This window comes from Oncorhynchus mykiss, chromosome 5 (assembly GCF_057628025.1).
Source record: "Oncorhynchus mykiss isolate SJ-2025 chromosome 5, ASM5762802v1, whole genome shotgun sequence".
Taxonomy (NCBI): Eukaryota; Metazoa; Chordata; class Actinopteri; order Salmoniformes; family Salmonidae; genus Oncorhynchus; species Oncorhynchus mykiss.
This window is the reverse complement of record NC_143026.1, coordinates 31,072,772-31,092,707: the sequence shown is the minus strand read 5'-3', so window position 1 is coordinate 31,092,707 and position 19,936 is coordinate 31,072,772. Positions and strand designations below refer to the sequence as shown.

Here is a 19,936-nt window from a genome sequence, read left to right as displayed (position 1 = left end):
ACTTCGGTATTTCTCATCTTATAGCTTAGACTCAATCTTCTTTAAAAAAAGAAAAAAAATGGTGAGACAAAATGCTTTCAGCACTTTTATTTCCATGACTCCCAGCATTTATTATTGCTCTCTCTTGTACCTGATAAATTGTGATATGATAGGTATTGCCATTTTGTATGTATCGGCACCAAAATATTGTGACAATCTTGTATCAGGGGGTCTCAGCAATTCCCAGCCCTATGTCTTACTGGAAAAATGATTAAGATGGTGTTTTGGATAGGGCTGGATGATATGGCCTAAAAATAATATTTTTTATTTTTCCCCCCCAAACTTATGGGCGATTCACAATACGTGTCGATTTTTTTGTAATGTTCTCTCTAAATAAGCTATACGGTACAATTAAAAGGCCAAATACACTGCATTTCAAACAGTCAAGAGTCATCTATTGAATTCAGGGTTTGTGACATTATATAGGGTAAATATAAGCCTTCCACAACCATAAGACCCAATCATAATATATTTTGTATCATCATAATACAGTAGTTTACCTGATTGTTTGCAATAATCACCGATCTGGCTTTCAAGTCGGTCTACGAAAATGACCTTTTTGTTACAAATTCAACCAGAACCATGCATAGTGCACATTCACTAATAATGACTAACTTTTTATAGAAGGCATTATAGAAAATGAGCACAGGTCTCAAACAATCTTTCAAGCACAAGCCCACGAGCTAGTGAGTAGCCAGCTAACCTTAATATTTGAAGTTTAGCTAACTTGGATCTATTTGCACACCCTTCTGTCTGTCTCCAACTGTTTGAACAGCATGCTGGCCTGTCCACTTTGAAATCAAGTGGCTTAGCTACCTTATTTCTCAGAATGAGAATGAGTTGCCAACTCCTTATAAAAGTGTTTTATGCTTATTGCTCATTTATAAAAACAGACTAGACAGCTAATATAAGAATCCTTTACTAAAATGCTGCTAGCGGAGCATGGTACAGCAATGGGCACAAGACAAACTGAGCATTGATTTTCCAGAATCAATGTTCATTGATACTACTGTTTTAGTATTGTCTGCTCTGCGAGCAATTTAAGGAGCTGAGACCCAATAAAAAGGGTATGGTTCAAAAAGGTAACTTCTCTATTACAGTAAAATAATGTCTCTGTTTGTGTCCATGTGACCCATTCTGTTGGACCAAACCTCAAATGCAAATAGTGAGCTGAAACAGCTTGTTAGAGGTGAAGAAGTGACAACATTGTTGTGAGTGGCAGGGGCTTGTTGTGTGTGTGTGTGTGTGTGTGTGTGTTAACAGAGGAAGAGGTTTCACTCTCGCCAAAATTTGTCCAAAGACAAGCCCAATGCGTTTCTATGGGTTTATTTTGGACGTAAGCTTGTTGCCTGCCTTCCCACCTTTGGGACAATGACTCCCATTGTTAGGGCGGAGACATGAGCATCTTATCAGTATATATAGATCTCTGGTGTAAATTGGAGGATGAAGGTGCAAATGCCTTCCGAAATGGACCCGTTCCGTAATGGACCTGGTGCTTTTTCACCCGGACCCAATATGCATAAATCAATTTATTTTCAATATTTTGAGCGTTTATATAATTTTGTTGATTTTCAGGGTGTGCTGCAGCACCCTCAACACCCCTACGACGATTGACAATGCTGATGACAAAGCAACAAAACACTTATAGTGGAGCTGAAGTGTAAGGGACAATGAAGTTGTCAGTCATACAGTAAGGCTAGTTGTCAGTCATACAGTAAGGCTAGTTGTCAGTCATACAGTAAGGCTAGTTGTCAGTCATACAGTAAGGCTAGTTGTCAGTCATACAGTAAGGCTAGTTGTCAGTCATACAGTAAGGCTAGTTGTCAGTCATACAGTAAGGCTAGTTGTCAGTCATACAGTAAGGCTAGTTGTCAGTCATACAGTAAGGCTAGTTGTCAGTCATACAGTAAGGCTAGTTGTCAGTCATACAATAAGGCTAGTTGTCAGTCATACAATAAGGCTAGTTGTCAGTCATACAGTAGGCTTAAGCATCTGGAATCTGCTCTGTGCCTGCCTGAACATACAGCTGAAATTGTCCCAAAGCCAACCCTTAATTCACATCGACTTTAGTGTTCCTTCCATTTTTTTATGCGCATTAGCAACTCACAACAAAAAAAAAGGAACCTAGCCAAGTGATCACAACTCTTCTCCCTACATTCTCTTTTCCCTCAGTTACGAGTCTCATTCAATTTCGATCCGACCACTACATTCCTTGCCAAATCACGACAGATTTATCAATCTAGGGACATACTTTGTTTCATGTTTAAAAAAAGCCTGTCCACCAAGTAGAAGGTCACAAATACAAGGTAAAAAATACATGCCAAATGCAGGATTCTACTGGTTAAAACTGAAGGATTTTAGCTTTCTAATGCTGTTAAACTGCATGTCTCAACTCCCATTATAAAAAGGAAATAGCACGGTGTTGAAACAGGAGTACACGGTGTAAAGGAGTGAAGGAAGTGTTTTTGATGAGAAAGACACCTGTTTCAGTAGTGAGTCGCAGCTCAAATGGCACTTGCAGTCTTTCAATTAGCAAATTACCTCACAACTCAAGTAGGCCAATGACAGTGGCTGCATTTCAACTATAATCATTTCTGTAATTAACACTTTTTTCCAACTGTTAATGACAATGTGCTTATAGAATTTTAAAGATGCATATCCCCTCTTACTAACCTTACAGGAATTGTAGCGTTAGGTAGTAAGGCTGGGCGGTATGCAGACTCAACTCATCATACTGTCCTTCTCTCATACTGGGATATACATAATTACCGGCTTAGTATACAAGGGGGCACCAAAAGGGACAAAAGAAAACATTGGGCGTCTATTACCAGAATGCTACCAAGTAAGATACAATTTCAATAGAGGCTGCTAGCTAAATATTCTAACAAGCGCAAATGAAAATAAATAAATTGAAAAGACCGATAATACAACTCATGAAGTTATACCTATACACACACACACACACACACACACACGTATATGCATACATAAACCCAGCAAAAAAAGAAACGTCCTCTCACTGTCAACTGCGTTTATTTTCAGCAAACTTAACATGTGTAAATATTTGTATGAACATAACAAGATTCAACAACTGAGACATAAACTGAACAAGTTCCACAGACATGTGAAATGGAATAATGGTTCCCTGAACAAAGTCGTCAAAATCAAAAGTAACAGTCCGTATCTGGTGTGGCCACCTGCTGCATTAAGTACTGCAGTGAATCTTCTCCTCATGGACTGCACCAGTTTTGCCAGTTCTTGCTGTGAGATGTTACCCCACTCTTCCACCAAGGCACCTGCAAGTTCCCAAACATTTCTGAGGGAAATGGCCCTAGCCCTCACCCTCCGATCCAACAGGTCCCAGACCTGCTCAATGGGATTGAGATCCCGGCTCTTCGCTGGCCATGGCAGAACACTGATATTCCTGTCTTGCAGGAAATCAGCCATACTGCTCGTTCTGTGCATGATGGCATTGTCATGCTGAAGGGTCATGTCAGGATGAGACTGCAGGAAGGGCACCACAGGAGGGAAGAGGATGTCTTCCCTGTAACGCACAGAGTTGAGATTGCCTGCAATGACAACAAGTTCAGTCCGATGATGGTGTAACACACAGCCCCAGACCATGACGGACCCTCCATCTCCAAATCGATCCTGCTCCAGAGTACAGGCCTCGGAGTAAAGCTCATTCATTCCTTGGACGATAAACGTGAATCTGACCATCACCCCATGTAAGACAAAACCACGACTCATCAGTGAAGAGCACTATTTTCCCAGTCGGATGATGTAAGGCAGGTCCTCACCAGACAACAGGCCTACAAGCCCTCAGTCCAGCATCTCTCAGCCTACTGCGGACAGTCTGAGCACTGATGGAGGGATTGTGCATTCCTGGTGTAACTCGGGCAGTTGTAGTTGCCATCCTGTACCTGTCTCACAGTACGGACATTGCAATTTATTGCCCTGGCCACATCTGCAGTCCTCGTGCCTCCTTGCAGCATGCCTAATTTGCACATTCACGCAAATGAGTAGGGACCCTGGGCATCTTTCTTTTGGTATTTTTCAGAGTCAGTAGAAAGACCTCTTTAGTGTCCTAAGTTTTCATAACTGTGACCTTAATTGACTACAGTCTGTAAGCTGTCAGTGTCTTAATGACCATTCCACAGGTACATGTTCATTAATTGTTTGTTCATTGACCAAGCATGGGAAACAGTGATTAAACCCTTTACAATGAAGATCTGTGAAGCGATTTGGATTTTTACGAATTATCTTTGAAAGATGGGTCCTGAAAAAGTTAAGTTTATTTTTTTGCTGAGTACACACACACACACACACACACACACACACGCTACCGAATGTCATTTTTGGTGAGTTCGGACATTTGCAAGCGAACGTGAACGAGGCGTTATACAAATGAACAAAGTTTAGACACATGCTTGTCTGAAGGACAATCGCTAGGACAGCGTTTCCCAAACTCGGTCCTGGGTACCGTTTTTGTCCTAGCACTACACAACTGATTCAAATAATCAAAGCTAGCTGATTAGTTGATTATTTAAAAATCACTTCTGTAGTGCAAGGGCAAAAACCAAAATGTTTGGGGAATGCTGTGCTAAGGCAACGGGCCTGCCTGCTCTGAGAAGAGGGGGGAGGAGCAGACTGAGGGGGTTGAGAACAGAGAGGAAAAGAAATCAAGAGAGGCAGCTGTACAAATAATGCATCTAAAGGGCTTTGACTTCTAAAACACAGCAGAAAGCTAAGACAATATGATGCACAATCACATTATTTCAGCCACTTACTCAGATAATTAACTAGCAAGTTAAACTTAGGGGTCGTGTTAACGCAGAATCTTGCATTTTTCACAAAAAATAAGAAAAAAGACCAACCAAAAAATCTTGCTGCGTTTTGTAAAAGCAGACGTAAAATGCTTCTTATTGTCATTTCTACTCGGAATCAGACTCAATTCATGCTTCAGCTGCACTTCTAAACTCACGAATGCGCATTCTATCAGCAGACAGCACTGACTGATGTGTAGCTACTTTTCTAGGTTTAGCCAACCTACTTTTCACGCAAGATTAACTTTAAGGAAATGTAGCTGGCTACATTCTTTCTATGATAAACAAGACCTTGCTAATACGTAAGAGTTGACGTGTGGCTGCCAGCCAAATAGCGTTGCACTTTGTTGTCATCGGACGAAAATGATGCTATTTTTTTGCAGAATGTGTTGCACTAATGTATTTTCTTTGAAGAAAAACTATAGTAGCACATCCCTGATAACTCTACTAATAAAATATATATATATATAGATATATATATAAAAAAAAATAATAATAGAAACACTACACAGCTGGACACACCTGCTCCTGCTTTCTCCCATTGTGCTATTTACAAAACACACACGTGACTGGCTCAACTGTTCTGGGGAACTACAGTAAGCTTCATAATGTAAAATAATGTGACAGGTAAAATGAAAAATGCATCCTTTTTGGGGGGTAGATGAACACAATATGCTTTATCCTAGTGTATGTACAAGTTGACTGCAGGTATTAACTTAAAAAAGTACCGAAAAATATTAACATGTATTGAAAAACTTTGAAGATATTGTTTTAACGGTGTAGAAAAACATACCCATGGCTATTTCCAAATACCTCGGTATACCGCCCAAGCCTATTATGTAGGCCTACTTGTTATTTTTTCCCATTTGTGAGGATGGTGTACCTTTTTGATAACTGCACTGTGATTAACATTTTGTGAGGGGACAACATAATTTTTCCGTTAGGGATTTTTCTTAACGTTAACTATTAAATTTAATTTAAACGTTCACAACCCTAGTGTGCATACACATCCGTGTACTCACTGTTGGGAGTTGTTGGTGCCCCCTCTCCTGGCATGCTGTCGGACTCTGCGGGGGGGGGGGATAGAAAGGCACATGCATAAAAGATCTGCTGTTGGCTTGGCGCCAACGCGTAACAGCTCGACTCACTCAGATCTCTCACACACACACAACATTTGGCATTGATCACATGAAAGATAGATGTCAGGAAAGTAGACTACTTGAAAAGTATTAGCAGATGAATGCAGCTGACAAGTTAGAGGGCAACTCCACCATTTTTCAACCTCAAATTCACCATACCAGTGTCTAAATATGTGAAATCCCCACATTTCTATGTTTTGTAGAACAAAATATAAAAGTAAAATGGTTCTACCCAATGACATCAAAAGTTAAAACAAATGTTCAAATACTGATATTCCCTGTGACGTGGGGAGCAAGAAAATACCCTCCATCTGGCTAATAACTCATTGGAGGTTTTGAAAATCACAGGTCCTTTCTTGTTTCAGCATGTGCACAAAGCAAGAGCCATACAGAAATGGTTTGTTGAGATCGACGTGGAAGAACTGACTGGGCGGCAAAGAGCTCTGACCTCAACCCCATCGAACCCCTTTGGGATGAATTGGAATGCCAACTCCGAGCCAGGCCTAATCGCCCAACATCAGTGCCCGACCTCACCAATGCTCTTGTGGCTGAATGAAGTCCCTGCAGCAATGTAACATCTAGTGGAAAGCCTTCCCAGAAGAGTGGAGGCTGTTATTGCAGCCAGGGGGGGGGGGGGGGGGGGGGGGCAACTCCATATTAATGCCCATGATTTTAGAATGAGATGTACAACGAGCAGGTGTCCGCATACCTTTGATCATGTTGTGTATCAAACAATTCCCATGTCGTCACACAAAGCCTTAGTGTTTCAGGTTAGGCCTTCCTTACCTCTGTGTGCACGGACATGTGTTTGAAAGCAGTTGTAGTACTTGTATTTCTTCCCACAAATCCCGCAAACGTAGGAGCCTGTATGAGAGAGGAAAAGCTAAATAGAGAGTGCTGCAAAAGCTACAAGAGTCAACTGCATTGATATCATTGGTGTGTAACATGGAACTTAACTAAGACTAACCTTGTGCAATCATTTAAGACTGTAAAACAGGTGACCAGTCCTGATTTACATGTATTTATCAATATATTACATGGTCAGACAGTTCTGACATAATATCCTAATGATTACCTTTTCTTGTAAATAGGTACAGAAATGTATTAGGTACAGAAATGTACCGGTTTCCTAGCATGAAATTTCACAGTAAATACCAGCTGAGATAGTTAATGTTCAATGTCAGGGGGCCAGTATGAATGAGGGCAGTCTGTGAAAAGGGTGAGGTAGTTGCTCACAGGTGCAAAACAGTTTTGTGTAACGAACCCAGATGTTGGGACTAGGTAAAAAGGAAGCAGCTGAGATGAGGACATTTGCATTGCCAGGTGCAGGTGCACAGGTTTGGAAGAAGACAGATACAGAGGGAGAAGTTAAAACGACAGGTGCATGATGGAGAGAGTGGATGCGTTCGATTTGCATCACCCGTTTTTCCATCATGGTCTAAAATGTGCAAACTCCAACAACCTGGAGCACAGATGGCGATGCAAAATGAACATGCCCGTTGTGTGTGGAGCGGGAGGTGACGTGTTGGGGGGGGGGGGGGGGGTCGTACCCTGGGTCTGGTCATTGCGCGACCTTCCTCCTCCTGCTGCTGCTGCTGCTCCTCCTCCTCCGAGGACCACACAGATCTCGGCTGGCACATCTTTCCCGTTACTGGCTCCCTGCATGTCAGGCTCCTTCTTTATTGTGACCGGGACAGCAAGGGTGGTGGTGGTGGTAGGAGAGGGGCCATCTGGGACTCCACCCCCCGCGTCAACCTGCTCTAGTCCAGGATTGGTGGGCACCTCCTGAGCACTCATGACTGACTGCTCAGGGCCAGCGCTCCTGGGACTGTGAGTGAGTGCAACAGACAGCCAGGCAAAAGGTAGGAGGAAGAAACAAAACAAGTCAGAATTACTAATACAACTTTCAAGAAACAGCAGCCTTCCTTTGAAACGGGTGCAGTTCAAATACAGAAAAGGATAACACCAAGAAAGCAGAGCTCTGCCAAACCATCTCTTTAGCCAGTTCTAAAGCAGAGCTCTGCCAAACCATCTCTTTAGCCAGTTCTAAAGCAAGGCACTTGACACTCAGATTGCCATATGCCTGACCAAGGTACATCAAAAAGTTAGAGGTAGTCCGTCCGGCATACCAATGAGAGAAAGTGCAATTTAATGGGTCTATAAATTGTCTCCATAATGACATTATTTAGGACATTGTCTAGTTAAATACATTTAAAAAACAATACCATTTCTCTACTCGTGACAAATGGGGTTTGTCCAATATAGGAGGGGAATAGATGGGAGATATACATTATTACCCATTATTTGCCCTACAGTGCAGTGATTCATTTTGTATGAGTGACCTTCGACAATAAATCCACAGCACCCAGGTGTTCTAATTCCAGAAAAATCCAAATTACCCAGCCTTCTACAGTAAGTACCATTGTACACTAGGACTATAATGAGGGGGCTCAAATAAAGTCAAATGCAACCAAGCAAAACAGAGTTATAACAAGGATGACAGATTTTTGGTGTAAAGAGAAATTACCTTTCATGGGCAACACCTTTTCTTGGAAGGGATAACTGATTGACATTGGCACTAATGATTAAAACAGATCATGGATACATGGACAGCTGTTGTTCCCAAAAATACAGCATTGCTATGTTTCTGTTTGTCACCCTAAATATGAATTATGCAGAACTTTTAGATTCCTAAGCTGTGGAGGGAGTATTTCTGGATGGCAATTAGTTAGTCAGGAGTTACTTAGAAAGCTGGCAACATTGTAAAAGGGTATTGGTTCAATAGAATAATGTGTGGTAGGAGGGAAGAAGCTCATTGCAAGTAGGCTAGTCATTAAAACATTAAACAATTCCCAGTTACTCCAACTTTGTTAAATATTAATTTAAAAAAAGGTGTTACCTGCTCCACTGTTTCATGCCCCATTTCTGCAATCTAGCCTACATTGGTTTGTTGTGGTAGAGAAAACATTCCTAATCTGGTAGAGAAATGGACAATGGCAGAACCTCCATGTTTTCATATCAGCATGGGTGCAACAGTTTAAGGGGATGATGCTATACTAACCTCATATAGCATTAGAATAAATGCAAAACGACTAACCACCTCAGACATCTATTAGCCTACTTGATAAAATGATGCATGCAAAGAAATAGCGAGCCGACAATCTAAATATTGAAAATTCTAATCTCCCTCAAAAGAGGCCAATTCAACAAGCCTGGGCAGATTGGAGGCCATAAAAGCTAATTTGGGAAGCGAAGGGAATGGCCGAGTGTTCATTTCAGCAGCAGCCGTGTTACCGCCATGCGCCATGTTGTGTTGGAAATTATGACTAGAGTTCTTTTTTTTTTACAAAAACAGCCCCATCAGGAACAGGTGGGGGCAGGAAGCTACATGGAGGGGAATATCAGCTGAGAGGAAAAAGCAGAAAAGTGAAATCCCTCTCAAAGCTGGACATGATTGGATTTCATACCCTAATGGCAGAATGTGATTAATTTCTCCACAAAATTCCTTTTAGCACACGTAGGCATTAATGCTGTGCTGCTTGGTCGGCTGCTATGCAATTGTGAGTTAGCCCAGTCTATTTGTGTGTTTGCTTCTGTGCTGGAACCACCATGTAATAAATCTAATCAAGCTTGTGAAATCTCATGGTGGAAAAAGCAAACAAACCATATTTTAGAAAACATTGTGCCGTTTCAGGGAATTTCTCTCATAAGCCATACAATGATAGGTTATTTCTCATTTATATATGCAGGTGAAAATAACTAATTTATAAGCCTCATGTAGGCCTAATTTGGTTATTCCATTTCATCACCGTTTAAATAATTCCATCACATAACTACAGAGGCATGATAGTCACATGACATTTTTTTCCTCTACATTCAAAATGGAGGATTTAGACCTCTTGCTATTCACATCATGGAATTTGACAATATCCTTTCCAAGATTCAATATCAGGAACAAAAACATACCACAGAATGTGTCCAAATAATCTAATGCGGTGAAACAGAATTGAAGCTAACTCCAACATGGTATCGGTAAGCACAACACTGAACACAGCCTGGAAATAGCATTCATGGACATTGACAAATGAATTCTGGCAAGGCAAGGCAGCATTGATCCCAACCCCCCTCCCCCCAATTTGGTTGAAATGGATGAAAAATCAATGGCCAAAAGGTCAGGTATTGAGCACATTTCTCATGCCTTAGAACAGCCCATTACATAAGGTTTTGCTAAAATGGAGACTAAAAATGGTAAATTCACCCTGAGAGAAAAAGGAAATCAAATAAAAACTAAAGAATTTACCTATTCAAATTATTGAACAAATGCTTGCTTTGGGCTTCTAACTAGGTCAAATTCTGTCAGGAATCTCAGCATTTTGATGAATTGTTTTGGCACCTATAGAATGTTTCCACTGAGTATAACTTTCATGTATATAGAATGGATACCCTGCAAACAAAATGGCTTGCTGTATCTTTTATTGAATTGAAAATGTGAAACCACCATCTTTCATTGATCATAAATCATTTCTGTTGCATCTATAAAAATAAAAAAAATTCAACCTTGTTTTGACACAAAACGTCAATGATATTCCTATTTAATAAAACGTTAAAATGAATGTCATGGTTAAAATGTTCCCATTTCATGGCTGATAGGAAAAATGTCTATGAAATAGGAACACATGACCAGATCCTTCTGAAAATGTATTGACATAAGAAATAAACATGAGGCCCCTGGCAGTTCCCAGCCCTAATACAATAGTCATTTGAACATTTTATTACAAACATTTTATTATTCCTTGGATAAAAGCAGCATTAATACAAGCTGAATGTTTTTTGGGGGGCAATAGGCCCTGTGTGTATGTGAGACGGCATGTTATGAAAATAGTTTAGCTTGAAACGAACCCATTTGAATAGACTGCTTTCCTTAAGATTGAGGGCAGTGGTTCAGTTAATGTCACTGCATGGATATTAAACATATTGTGCTGGACTACAGCCCTAAGCAAATCAGTCTCAATGCTAGCGATGTCGGAAAGGTCAACATTGGAGGGGAAATAAATGAATTAATATTTATTTAACAGTACTGATTTGTCAAGATACTTTAAAAATACTAGGCAATATGTGGAAAGTACATTGGCTAATACCATAACAAATTACAGTGCCTTCAGAAAGTATTCATACCCCTTAACTTATTCCACATTTTGCTGTTAAGGCCTGAATTCAAAATGGATTAGATAGATGTTTTGTCTTACCCATCTACACACAATGCCCCATAATGACAAATTGAAAACAGTTGAGAAATTTGTGCACATCTATAGAAAATGAAACAGAACTATTCACACCCCCAAGTCAATACTTTGTAAAGCACCTTTGGCGGTGATTTATAGCTTTGAGTCGTCTTGGGTATGTCTGTTTAAGCTTTGCACATCTGGATTTGGGGATTTTCTCCCCTCGTTCCTTGCAGATTTTCCCAAGCTCTGTTAAGTTAAATGGGGAGCGGCGGTGAACAGCATTCAAGTCTTTGCACAGATTTTCTAATGGGATTCAAGTCTGGGCTTCGGCTGGGCCACTCAATGACTTTTGCATTCTTGTTCTAAAGCCATTCCAGTGTTGCTTTGGCTGTATGCTTAGGGTCATTGTCCTGTTGGAGCATAGACTGGGGGGGGGGGTTAAGGTCATTTTCACTCTGAAGCAAGTTCTCGTCAAGGATTTGCCTGCATTTGGTCCATTCATTGTTCCCTCTAGTCTTACCAGACTCCCAATCCCTGCCGCTGAAAAGCATTCCCAGAGCATGATGCTGCCATCACCATGCTTCACAGTAAGGATGGTCTTAGGCAGGTGATCAGCTGTGCCTGGTTCTCTAGACATAGCACTTTGCATTCAGGCCATTGACATTTTTGTCTCATCAGACCACAGAATCTTATGCCTTATGATCTTTCACATGCCTTTTTGAAAACTCCAGACGTGCTGTCATGTGCCTTTTTCTCAGGAGTGGCTTCCGTCTCGCCTGTACAACCCAGATCGGTGAAGTGGTGTAGAGACTGTGGTCCTCCTGGCAGGTTCTCCCATCTCAGCCAAGGAACTCCACTTCTGTCAGTAGTCATTGGGTTCTTGGTCACCTCCCTGACCAAGGTCCTTCTTGCCCAGTTTAGTCAGATGGTCAGCTCTAGGCAGAGTGGGTAGTTCCATAATTTTTTCCATTTCCCACTGACTGAGACAACTGTGCTCTTGGAAACTTTCAACACTCTAGAAATTGTTTTATACCCATACCCAGATATATGCCTCACCACAATTCTCAGATCTATGGGCAGTTCCTGGACTTCGTGGTACGGTTTTTGCTCTGACATGCACTGTCAACTGTGGAACTTACATAGACAGGTGTGTTCCTTTCTAAATCGTGTCCAAACAATTTAATTGGCCACAGGTAGACTGCAATCAAGAGTGCAGAGACATCTAAAAAATTATGATTAAGGGAAATTGGATGCACCGGACCTCAATTTGGAGTGTCATAGCAAAGGGGTGTGAATACTTATGTAAATTAGATCAATACATTGGTTTGCTATATTCCTGCTATGCAGAGGGGAGTATCAGAGTAGAATATTATCTGCCACAGGGATGAACAAATCCTATTTCAGCCTGAATGCTTTCCCCCGCTCCTTAAAATCAGAAGCACATTTTCCTAGCCTCCTCTGTGTAATGTCTCTCAAAATTGCTTCCAACCAACGATTTCAAAAAAGCAATAATGCAGAGAAATGGGAGAATTACCCCCCCCCCCCCCCCCCTTTCGACATTTCCTTCTATTAGCCGGAATGGTATAGAAACAGAACTGTGTCAACTCTTGAAATTACATCCGCATGCAGTCCGAAACCCCATAAAATCTTTTCAATTTATATGTTAATGCTGTGAATTAAAATTTAATAACTAGATATTGAAAAGTGGCCTTGAATTATACAAAAAATAAATCCTGAAAGAGCAGCCCTAAAATTTGAAATTCAGGGCAGCATCCGGTCTGCCGCTAAGCCCTTGCACACTAGCAGATTTTATTTGAGTGAAAATCTAAATTGCAGTGCAGTCTGAGGCAGGTCTGGTAAACCCGCTCCTTTGTGATTTATGGATTCATTAGAGCAAGAGAAGACACCCCCCCCCCTTCACAGAAATGAGATTTCCCTTTGTAAAAATGTATATTTTTTGAAAAGGCAAACTGAGCTCTGAAACATTTAGAAAACTGACAAAAACACCCTATGTGCATATAACCACAAAGACGGCCCTTAAATCATCTTTGCTGCAGCAATTGAACGTCCCTGTGCATTATTCATGAGACCAATAAGGTCCATTTTAAGTAGAGAAGGGGAAGGAAATATGCACAGAATGCACATATTCCCCCAAATGCCAAAAGCTCTTCATGTAGCCATCCAAACCTGAAATACCATCCTGCTGTCCCTAATTTGAGTGGTATCATTTTCAGAGATTTATCAGGACAAGGATGCTTATATAAGGAAGGTAAATGTTGATACATTTAGCAGATTTGGACAGAAGCCCAATAAATACACACTATAAACTACAATTGCTTAACTTTTGCAGGTCTCAGCAAGAACATCATAAGGATTACATCTATCTGCATTTCAACAAGGTCTACTCAACGACAGGTATGCCTACATAATGTTTGTGACTGCACTCTAGGCAATAGAAATAAATTACACCAAGTCCTGGCTAGTGATATATGGTCTAGGGAGGCCTTCATGGATTGTTATGAACTGACAAGATGGTTTACTATCTTGTTGTCCATCATTCTTTCCAGACCTATTGAGTTTTGTTTTAATTGGGGTGGCAGATATTTTTTGGTTCACAAGCAGACCAGGACATCCTACCTCTTGGTGATCAGTGTCTGAAGGTGCAAATAGCCCTGTCCTGCTCAGTCTTCGGTCTCCCGCAAGCCAGTGTGACCTGGGTGGGTAGAGTGTTTAGGTCTGAGAAGGTGTCAAACTACTATGAATTCACACACAAAAGTTAGACAAAATAAAGAAACCCTGGTGTTCTATGTAAAACTGTGAAGACATCAAAACTACAAAACATATGGAATCATGTAGTAACCCCCCCCAAAAACTGTTTTTTCAAAATATATTTTATATTTGAGATTCTTCAAAAGTAGCCACCCTCTGCCTCGACAGCTTTGCACACACTTGGCATTCTCTCATCCGGCTTCATGAGGAATGCATTTCAATGAACAGGTTTGCCTTGTTAAATGTTAGTTTGTTGAATTTCTTTCCTTCTCAATGCATTTGAACCAATCAGTTGTGTTGTGACAAGGTTGGGGGGTATACAGAAGATGGTATTTTACCAAACAGGGCTAAGTCCATATTATGGTAAGAACAGCTCAAATAAGCAAAGATAAACAACAGTCCATCATTACTTTAAGACATGAAGGTTAGACAAACCAAAAAATTTAAAAAAGTGCAGTCTCAAAAACCATCAAGCACCATGGTGAAACTGGACCGCCACAGGAAAGGAAGACCCAGGTTGCGGTCAAAACACTTAAGACACACCCTATCCCTCAAATTAAAGGGGACACTTCTGATGACGTATCATGACGTCTGACAAGTATATACTTGTAGGGCAAGGGAAGGAATTATTTTTTTAAATGGACCACCCTTTGCCGGAAATTAATCTCTCGTCCATCCCGCGATGATTGTCAGCTACCGGTAGCTTGTGGGTGCTTTATATGCACTAGTCAATTATGAATGCATGTCTACTTATAGTAAATATACACCTACTGTATGATAGCTAGCAAATGAATTAGCTAACATTAGCCTGCCTAGCTGGAACCTCTGAAGGAAAATGTTTTATTTCTACAATTTCCAAAAGATGACCAAACAAAAACATTTTTGCTTTTTACGAGACGTGTTTGTGCCGGCATGTGCATTAGTAGCACAATTTCACTTATTTGCATTTGTTTTTACTTACGTGCATGTTGACTTCTCCATTGATGTTGTTTAAGTTTTCGCTGACTTTTCTTAGCGGATGTACAATCGGCACAAACTGAATTATGGGGAGTTTCAGGCCCCGGAGTGAACATAATTGTACACTCACAAAGCCGACAAAAAACGAGGGCTGGGGGCATACATTGCAAATTTCCATTGCTTGGCTAATCATTTGGACTGCCCTCCAAGATGGCAACAGGGATTCCCCAAGGGCAGAAGGTGAGGGTAAGTGGAAAATGGTGTGTCTTTTAAGTGTTTGGACCGCAGCCCCAGAGTTACCTCTGCTGCAGAGGATAAGTTCATTAGTTACCAGCCTCAGAAATTGCAGCCCAAATAAATGCTTCAGAGTTCAAGTAACAGACACATCTCAAACAGCAACTGCTCAGAGCAGACTCCGTCAAATCAGGCATTCATAGTCAAATGGTTCCAATGAAACCACTACTGAAGTACACCGATAAGAAGAGACTTGCTTGGGCCAAGAAACACAAGCAATGGAAATTAGACTGGTGGAAATCTGTCCTTTGGTCTGATGAGTCCAAATTTGAGATTTTTGTTTCCAACCGTCCTGTCTTTGTGAGACACAGTAAGTGAACAGATTAACTCCACATGTGTGGTTCTCACTGTGAAGCATGGAGGTGGAGTGATGTTGCTTTACTGGTGACACTGTCGTGATTTATTTAGAATTCAGGGCACACTTAACCAGCATGGCTACCACAGCATTCTGCAGCGATACACCATTCCATCTGGTTTGAGCTTAGTGGGACTATCATGTGTTTTTCAACAGGACAATGACCCAACACACCTCCAGGCTGTGTAAGGGCTATTTGACCAAGAAGGAGAGTGCTGGAGTGCTGCAATGGGAAAGAATTTCAGGTGAAGCTGGATGAGAGAATGCCAAGAGTACAAAGCGGTCATCAAGGTAAAGGGTGGCTACTTTGAAGAATCTCAAATATATTTGATTTGTTTAACACGTTTTTGGTTACTACATGATTCCATGTGTTATTTCATAGTTTTGATGTCTTCACCATTATTTTGCAATGTAGAAAATAGTAAAAAATAAAGAAACCATTGAATGAGTAGGTGTGTCCAAACTTCTGAGACTGTAGCACCTTTCACTTCAATGCAACCTTCCTCCAAAACAAATCCTAAATGCATTTTATTACTTGGCTGCTCTGACATTTAATAATAAATAATAATAAACAACATTCTGTCATTCATACATTCATGCTCTTCTATTAAAAACATGGAATTTCCAATGTAATTTATAGCCTGCATTTGATTACACTGAATGTGGAGGGAAAAGGTCAGGGTTCCAATTTAGCATACACACCAAATAAATTCCACAAACACTTCAAATTCATACTACAGTTCTGAAGGTCAGCTTCAAAATTAACAAAGTAAAATGGCTCGGCGAGATCTACTTACAATGACAAACCATGCAAGACAGAAAATTGTTTTGCGTCTACAAGATTGTAAAAAGCAGAGATTGGTAATGATTGTTTTTCCTTTTCTTAAAATGTGTCACCTCTGTCCTCCTCTGCATTTGTCCTCTTTCGTGTACTGTTCCCTTTTGTTTGGTCAGGGTTTTCTTCCCCCCTAAGTTTAGACGCATAACAAGTCCGGTGCATTCCTTGTTTCACCATTTGAGCAGGCCATGAATTCACTCTATCATTTCTCAAAATACACAAAAAAAACAAATTGAAGATGACCAACCTTGACCTTTCAAACATTGCATTTCTATTATTTATTGCAAAGGGAATTCTTACAGAAGAATCTTAGAATGGGTGACATGCAGAATCTCTTACTTGAATGTATATGTATATGTGTACAAGTGTTTTCTATCTCTTTACCCTCTCTTCTAATGTACATCTAAGGGCTTAGATGTGTCATACCCAGTCATCATTTCTTTAATATTACGGAAATGCACAACAAGCTGACAGATTAGGCTGATTGTTACTTTATTTGGTAGCCTACTAAACACCTCTTCACAGTAACCAGCAACATCAGAGAGGATGTTAGTAGTATAAAGCCATATTATAAACTGGGTGGTTCGAGCCCTGAATGCTGATTAGCTGACAGCCATGGTATATCAGACCATATACCACAGTATGACAAAACAATATTTTTTACTGCTCTAATTATGCTGGTAACCAGTTTATAATAGCAATAAGGCACCTTGGGGGTTGTGATATGTGGCCAATATACCACGGCTAAGGGCTGTGTCCAGGCACTCCGCATTGCTTTGTGTGTAAGTACAGCCCTTAGCTGTGGAATATTGGCCATATACCACACCTCCTTGGGCCTTATTGCTTAAATCTACCATTTCAACAGCCAGGCCCTGCCTGCCACTGTTTGGTACAGCTGGGTGGGGCTGGGTAAATGTAACCACTCAAATGCATCTAAGCTGTGGAAACAAGGATTAGTTCTAAACTGATTTTGAAGCTATAGCCTACATTGTTGTCAAATGACAAAAACATCAACAATGGATTAATACAGCCTAGATCTTGGGTTATGATTGGGTAAAACAGTTTCACTGTAATATAATGCATTTATAATTGCTTATTTTAAGTATGAGCCTGCTAATTAGAAGAGTATTTGAATTAAGGACATTGTTACTATTAAACAAAATAGTCCAAACTGAGATAAGACATTAAAATGAGTTTACACACCCTGTTTCAAACTGTAGCCTACTCCTATCGTTGCTCATATTCAACATCAAATAGCGCATGGTGATAAAACTAATCTGTTTCTAAACGGAGGTAATTTTGTAACTGGTATCAATTTGATCGTTTTTCATGCACTCAAACAGAGCTGCTCGTGCAATCTACTAATTATCCTCTAAAGGGTCCACAGTCAAGGGATCTTATCATTGGCTACCAATGTAGCCTACTTATATTCAAAAACACATTCGACAAAAACAAAGTCACAAAACTAAAAAGGTTAGTTAGAATAAAATGCTTAAACAAGTCAAATTAATTGGAATTTCTTAATTTCACAAAATAATCGCCAACAGGTGGCGCCAATTTCAAAATGAAATTAATTTAAATCCTACAACCATTTTGAAAACAGAAGTAGAAATTATATTCGAAATTGGGAAATTCTCATATCGACCGATTGAAACGGAAACAAATAGCCTACCTTCGCTTTAACACAACAAACACGGACGGCTCAATTGGTGCGATTATAAAATGTTGAAAGAAATTTGAAGCAAAATTCCCAAAACATGGCTGCAAGGTTGTGTTTTCAGATTGTTCTTCGTCCTTCATTTAACCACCACTGCTCATTTCCCACGCGCTTTTAAAGCTACATTTTACAAAGTATCACTGGGTTAATTAGCCAGTGTAGACAACTGAGTTTACTCAAACTTTCTTCGAAATCGCTGTCTAAAATCAACAGATTATTTGCGACGGAAACTAAAGCCAGCACCCTTGCTTTTGATAAAGCTCACCAAACATGCATTAGCGTGAAAACCAAATGGTGAAAACACACACCCTCACTAATTATGAAGAGAGAGTCGAAAAAACTATCAGCAACCGCGGCCTGTATAAAATTTACAAATTTTGGATTTCTAAATCAGAAAAAAAACGATTAAGAATGGTTTGACGTTACCTCCCAAAATGATGCAGCACATGCGAGTAGGATAGCTCGAGCTCCAAAATCCTCCTCGGACACCAAAGGTGACTGCACAACTAGCGCTTTGAAATAAAAATTAGTTATTAATTCTCAAATTATCTAAACTAAAACTGCTTTATTTTCGATATTGTAACCTTCACATCTTCCGGCATGAACTCGAGTGTATGATTGTGTTGACGAAGGTGCAGGCTAGTCCGCCCAGGCTCAGCTTTTCCAGTATTCAGGGTAGGCTATGCGTTGCGGTTTCTCCAGTGGAAATTTTCGTCGTCCGCCATCATACAAGGACAGATTCCGAAATTGCTACGCCTGCTAGTTATATCAAAATGATTCTGGGCAGAGCGAAAAAAGGTCGAACGACCGTAAAGTTGCGCAGGGAATTAGAGACTAGAAATCACATGCAGAATAACATTTCTGCATCTAATAATGTGAAAGTTGAATTGGAGTTGAAACAAGTAACAGCTTCATGACACACATGATTACAAATGATGTTGAACATTCTAAATATTCTGTGAAATGCACACTTTGTCCATTTTTTCCCAAATGATAGTCTATACGTCCATAAAACAGATGAGAATATTTTGTTGTATATTTTGTCACTCATGCCATTTTTTTATTCAATAAAGTTTGCTATTGTTGATGTTCAATTACTGGAGAGTAGGGTGGTTTGGCTTGGCTCTATATAATATATGAGCTATGTGTATGAATGTTTACATATATATGTATATGACACTATGTCTGAAATAAATAAATATATATATATACATATATATATAATTCAGACATACATACACACGTGTGTATATGCATCTGTGTAGTGATGTATTTTTTCAGACTGTTGTTGAAAAAAAAAAAACACTATTAGCTTGCTAGGCTAATGAAACTAGATGAGAATTGCTGACTTCTTGGTTGGCCAACACTTTAGAATATTTCCAATTCAAAGAGTATGCTGACCCTGCATTCATAATCAAGTGGGAAGGTGATATTTGTAACATATAACTGAAAAATCCACTTGAACGCCCCAACTGGTAATTACATCCCTGAGCTCCGACTTCTCCCACATGCTGACTTCTCCCACATCACCTACTAAGGAAATTACATTGATAACAGCATTTTAGGCAGTTAAATGCAACACAATATTATTTATAAAACCCAATATATCAATATTGTTTTTGAACACCATTTTTCTTTTTACAAGCATGTACTTTTAGTTGATGAATGACAGCTTGTCCAAAGCCAATCAGCCTTAGTGAACAAGTTTAAAGCTTGTGAATGCATCCAACTGGTAAGTTCCACCTTCCCACTTAGTTTTGAATGCTGCATTAGTTTC

General features: G+C 40.0%; 1 protein-coding gene across 9 annotated transcripts in view; it reads right to left on the bottom strand.

The window, feature by feature from the left end:
- LOC110523597 (zinc finger protein 618) overlaps positions 1-19,054 on the bottom strand; it is a 36,883-nt gene extending 17,829 nt beyond the window's left edge. For 4 of the 9 annotated variants that reach the window (XM_021602450.3, XM_021602451.3, XM_021602453.3 and 1 more), the window contains exons 1-5: positions 18,586-18,962; positions 13,867-13,942; positions 7,555-7,832; positions 6,791-6,868; positions 5,888-5,932 (exon numbers count right to left, since the gene is read on the bottom strand). In XM_021602450.3, the coding sequence (XP_021458125.3) occupies positions 5,888-5,932; positions 6,791-6,868; positions 7,555-7,801 (370 nt within the window). In that variant the 5' untranslated portion in view covers positions 7,802-7,832; positions 13,867-13,942; positions 18,586-18,962. Of the gene's footprint in view, positions 1-5,887; positions 5,933-6,790; positions 6,869-7,554; positions 7,833-13,866; positions 13,943-18,585 lie in introns of all 9 variants that reach the window. The other 5 variants (XM_090234491.1, XM_090234493.1, XM_021602448.3 and 2 more) reach the window with 4 other exon arrangements.
- Between the last annotated feature and the right edge of the window lie 882 nt (positions 19,055-19,936).